Source organism: Nothobranchius furzeri, chromosome 3 (assembly GCF_043380555.1).
Source record: "Nothobranchius furzeri strain GRZ-AD chromosome 3, NfurGRZ-RIMD1, whole genome shotgun sequence".
Taxonomy (NCBI): domain Eukaryota; kingdom Metazoa; phylum Chordata; class Actinopteri; order Cyprinodontiformes; family Nothobranchiidae; genus Nothobranchius; species Nothobranchius furzeri.
Genome location: NC_091743.1, coordinates 55,351,251 through 55,355,978, shown reverse-complemented (window position 1 = coordinate 55,355,978; position 4,728 = coordinate 55,351,251). Strand labels below are relative to the sequence as shown.

General features: G+C 45.2%; 1 protein-coding gene across 11 annotated transcripts in view; it reads right to left on the bottom strand.

The window, feature by feature from the left end:
• The window catches only part of celf4 (CUGBP, Elav-like family member 4), a 130,894-nt gene extending 126,475 nt beyond the window's left edge, over positions 1-4,419 (bottom strand). For all 11 annotated transcript variants that reach the window (XM_015959390.3, XM_015959396.3, XM_015959392.3 and 8 more), the window contains exon 1: positions 3,640-4,419. In XM_015959390.3, the coding sequence (XP_015814876.1) occupies positions 3,640-3,910 (271 nt within the window). In that variant the 5' untranslated portion in view covers positions 3,911-4,419. The remainder of the gene's footprint in view (positions 1-3,639) is intronic.
• Positions 4,420-4,728: the final 309 nt, after the last annotated feature.

Genomic DNA, 4,728 nt, shown 5'->3' with positions numbered 1-4,728 from the left:
ACGCGAGGCCTGAGCATGCGTTCTGAACTGAACTGAACTGAGCTTTCTGGGCCAGGGAGAGAAAAAGCACACACACACACACACACACACACACACACACACACACACACACACACACACACACACACACACACACACACACACACACACACACACACACACACACACACACACACACACACACACACACACACACTCACACACACACACACACACACAGAGAGGCATCCCGGGCCAAATGGGAGAGGAGGAGGAAAGAGAAGAATCCCACAGAGAGGATGATGCAACTGAAGTGAAATTTTTGGCCCAAACACACGCTGCATTAACGCAAACCTGCAGGATGCAGAAACACACTCACTCTTCTTTCTTTGTTCAAAGTCAGGTTTGATTTCATCCATCTTTTACTTATATATGTTTGTTTGTATAGAGGCAGCAACCTGTAACCTCTAACTCCCAGTATGACACAGCATGACTCTCTTGCCCTTATTTGAGCATTGTGACTTCCTGGTCTCAGCGAACTCTTCGAAATCTGCTTCCCCCTCACACATTCAGGCTGAAATATCAACACTAAGGTGTTAAGCGAGAACCACAGCTCCTTTTATGACCAACACAGATTATAGCCCCCATCTGCAGCATAAGCCATCTGTAGTATGGGCAAATTTAAACAAGACTGTAAGTGGTCATTCCAGTGCCCCTCCATGTGTTTTACTCCAGTTACACTAAAAGACACGGGATATCGTTACATTTTTTCTGATGGATCGATAGTTTATGGAGCAAAGCAGCTTATTTTGGGACTAAACATGTTCTCCTTTGTAAAACTGAAGTAGACTTTTGGAGAGCACAAACTTGAAGATCTGTGACCCTCTTCAAATGAAAACGGACATTTCGACCCAATAAAGGAAGTTATAATTCCTGCTTTGACTTTGAGTAACTCCCTGGCTTTCTAGCTTTCAGCCTGTGGCGAGAGCTGTTCCTAATGTATTTAGCCTGACCAAGGACAAATATGTTACTCACATCAAATTCCCACCAAGTTCAACAACAACAATAATAACAAACAACTTCAGCAACAGTTAATTTGCTGAGAAAAAAAAACGATTTAAGGGTTGAACACGATCCTGCATGAAGATGCGATAAAAACAGCACCGTTGCTTAACTTTTCTTCCCCATGTCATCAAAGCTCAATCGCTCCAGTGATTAGGACATAAAATCTGGCTGATAAATAGTGCCGGCAATCCTATCTGTCTCTGTTGGTCTCCAGAAGATCTCCACCTCCCCAGCTGTGTTGTGAGCGAGGGGAGAGAGGGGGCTAGCTTTTTGTGCTGCCTCTCAGCCCCGTTGTGCTCAGCGGCAGCGACAGCGGCAGCAGCCGGTGACCATTATAAATGGCCTCTATTAGCATGGCTCGGTTGCAGAAGGGAGAGAAATAAAATCATTGGAAGGAATGTAGACCTGCTGGTGTCCCGGTACCCACTATCAAGCTCTGCTTAGCCCCTCCTCATTCAAAGTTTCCCTCCATCCCCCCATTCCAGTGAGACACAATCCTAAAGACTAGATTACTGGTGATACATGAAGTCATTATGAGGAAGGGTTATGGCAACAGTATCTAATGCACGGCTGACAGCGGCTTTAATAGGGGTCTCTTTCTTCAGAGGTTATTCTTTCGGCACGCTGATAGAAAGCAGAAAGGCTTTTCATTATGCAGCTAGAACTCCTTTTTCAGTTGAAGCACTGCACCATTTAAGGTGGAAGCAAATGAACACAAAAGATGAGGCAACGAAATGTAAAATAAAAAATGGAAGTGAGATTTCATCTGTGTAAATCAGTGGTTGTGTACTACCACGCCCACCGCAAAGAAACAGGAGCACTGTCACTGAAGAGGCGACACATCAATGCGTGGAGACAAAAGCAGGAGAGGGAAAGGAAAGGATGATGTGTCAAATGGAGTTAATGAAAAAGGAGGAGAGGGATGAATATAGGGTGAGGTTTCTGGTGGGAAGCTCTAAAGACTTCACTCCACTGGAGCACGTCACACCTTAAAGGGTCATCTTGCCCTCGCTTCCATCTCGGCTCCGAAGCAGGACTTTTGGAAAAATGTTCAGAAGCAGCAGCGAGAAGAGCGGAGAGCAAAAACTCCCTACAGAAAGATGATCAGAACGAGTGGGTTTCAGCTCCAAACCGCTAACAAAACCAACATTTAAAGGTGAATGGAGAAGAAATCAAAAATGGGAAATTAGGACTTTGGATTTCATATAGTGTAATTGTTGCCCTAAAGAGTATTTACTCCTTTACTCGCTCTCCGACTTTTTAATATTATGCTGTGAAGACTTTAATAAAACCTGGTTTGACAGCAGCACACACTGTGAGTCACTTTGCCTGTTATTTGTGGATCGTGCTGTCTTTTACTGCTAATTTGGACACCTTCCACAGAAACCTCGGGAAGGTGTTAGGAGGTTGTGGAGGAAACACGGCCTTCAAACAGCTTGCAGTGTGCCAGCGAGATGGTAAAGCCAAGGAGTAAAGTGCCTCCAGCTACTTAAAATATGAGCACAGCGGGAGCTCGCTAATGAAAGCGGGGGCCCAGCCTGAAAAGCAGGGCCGTATATCGCAAAGAGGAGACAGTTCTTAGAATCAGCTGGTGAGCTGTGCCTATAGTTCTGGGGCCACTGGTGATTAACCATCCAAGAGGGAGTCGCTACTACAGCTGGACTATTAATAAAAGATCCCCCCCCCCCCACACACACACACATACCTTCTCCCACCTCTTTGGTTTCTTTCCATCCCTGCAGACAATCTCCACCTCCTGAAACTGTGTTACATGGTGGATGTCACACACTGTTTACATGTGGCAGAGGAAGCTTATGAGGAGGAGCAGGAGGGTCCTAAAGAGGAGTAGCTTGATGTAAATGTTCTTCGCTCCCCTGGGAGATGCTCTGCAACTACAGCAGATCATTTAGTGACCTCTCATTAGATAGTCATTTTCATCTGGGATTACCTTGATATGAGATTGGGTGGTTTCTTGTGCAAAAAGGTCCCCCAAAGAGAAATAACTGTAATGAATATTTTTTGGGCTCTGAATATAAAAATCAAACCAGAGCGAACAAGCCAAAAGTAGGCTTGGTTGGAAAGTTTAGAATTAAGCAAAAATTCTCCAGTTTAGCTTTGTGGATTATCCATTTTTTAAAAATCCAGGTGTAACTAATTATCACCAGAATTTATAAAAATAAATGAACAAATAAAGCACAATTTGTTCACACGCCTACTCCTACCGCTGTTGCACGTTTGTATGAACGTGCACGTTCAACCCCCTCTCTCTTTCTCTCCTCACACGCACTCTCACACGCCGAGAGTGTAACAGGCATCAGTGTGCAGCTACAGCCTGACTCACGCTCTCACATACACTTTAACATGTTCTCGCATGAAAAAAAATCCTTAAAATGACAAATAATAGTAAAATAATTTAAAATTTGCGTCTTTCTGCACAAATCTCAGCTAAATCAACACGCACGCACGTCATTAGATATACATCCCTTTTCGTCAGAATACTCATAAATCCGTGGGTGATTCTACATCCCGTGAAACGCCCCTTTCATGCAATTAAAGTAGAACCTCAGTCGATTTTCGGGATTCGGTGGAACCCACCTTTGTGCATGCCCGTGAAGCGGTCCTTGAGCACAGTGAGCTCGTAGATCTTGCCGAACTCCTCGAACAGGGGCCGGAGGTCCTTCTCGTCCAGGTTGCGGGGGATCTGACCGATGAAGAGTTTGATGGCATCGTGGTCCTTCATGGGTATGGTGGCCGGACATCCCGCCGGGCTGTGGCTTAATCCGTTCACGAGCCCGTTCGTGGTGGCAGACACGACACCGACACCGTGCACGGTGCCGTCCACCTGCCCGTTGGTTAAAGTTGCCATGCTTCAAAATCTGCCAGTGAGTTGGGATGGACACAGCAGCAGCAGATGGTGATGGTGGAGGATCGTCACAAAATAAGAAAAAGGAAAAAATAAAAATAAAAAATAAAAGATCAAAATTTGGTTCCGAGACCAAGCCGAGCCAGTGAGGGTCCGCTCTCGTCCTATCACAGCCAGTTTTTAGAATGGTTTGAAAACACATGTAGCGTTTGGCAAAGACACATTTCAAAAGCGCACAATGCCGTTGGTCCCGATGGAGGGTTTGATTCCTTATATTTATGTCCTACCCAATAACTCGTTCATTGATTTCATAAAAGAGAGAAAGAAAGAGAGGGAAGGAGAAGGGGGAGGGAGGGAGGGAGAGAGAGAGAGAGAAAAAGAGAGAGAGAGAGCAACAGCGTTCACTGTCTATTTACACCCACGTTCCTCCGTCCCAGCTTCTTGGCACCCTTTTATTTTTTTTTTGCATTGAGGTCTCGGTATGGGTGTCTTCTCGGTTTAAACGGACAAGACCGGCCCAAAACCTACCAGAGCAGCGGGGAGGTTCAAATAAAAAAGGAACGTTTATAGTCACTAAATGTAAAGCCCAGCCTTTGCCCTCTCCCCTCTTATTCTCACAGAATGAACCAGTGGTACATTCCATCTGGGGGAGAGGGTCTATAAATAGAGAGCTATAGAGAAAACGGTCCTTTGTGCTCCAACTCAGAGAAAACCACTGCACGTTCACTTACTGGAGGGTGTAAAATATCTAGATGGACATCCTCTCAGCTGTGGAATAAAAAAAAATAAACATTTCCACCGGACCTGCTTCACATTAGATT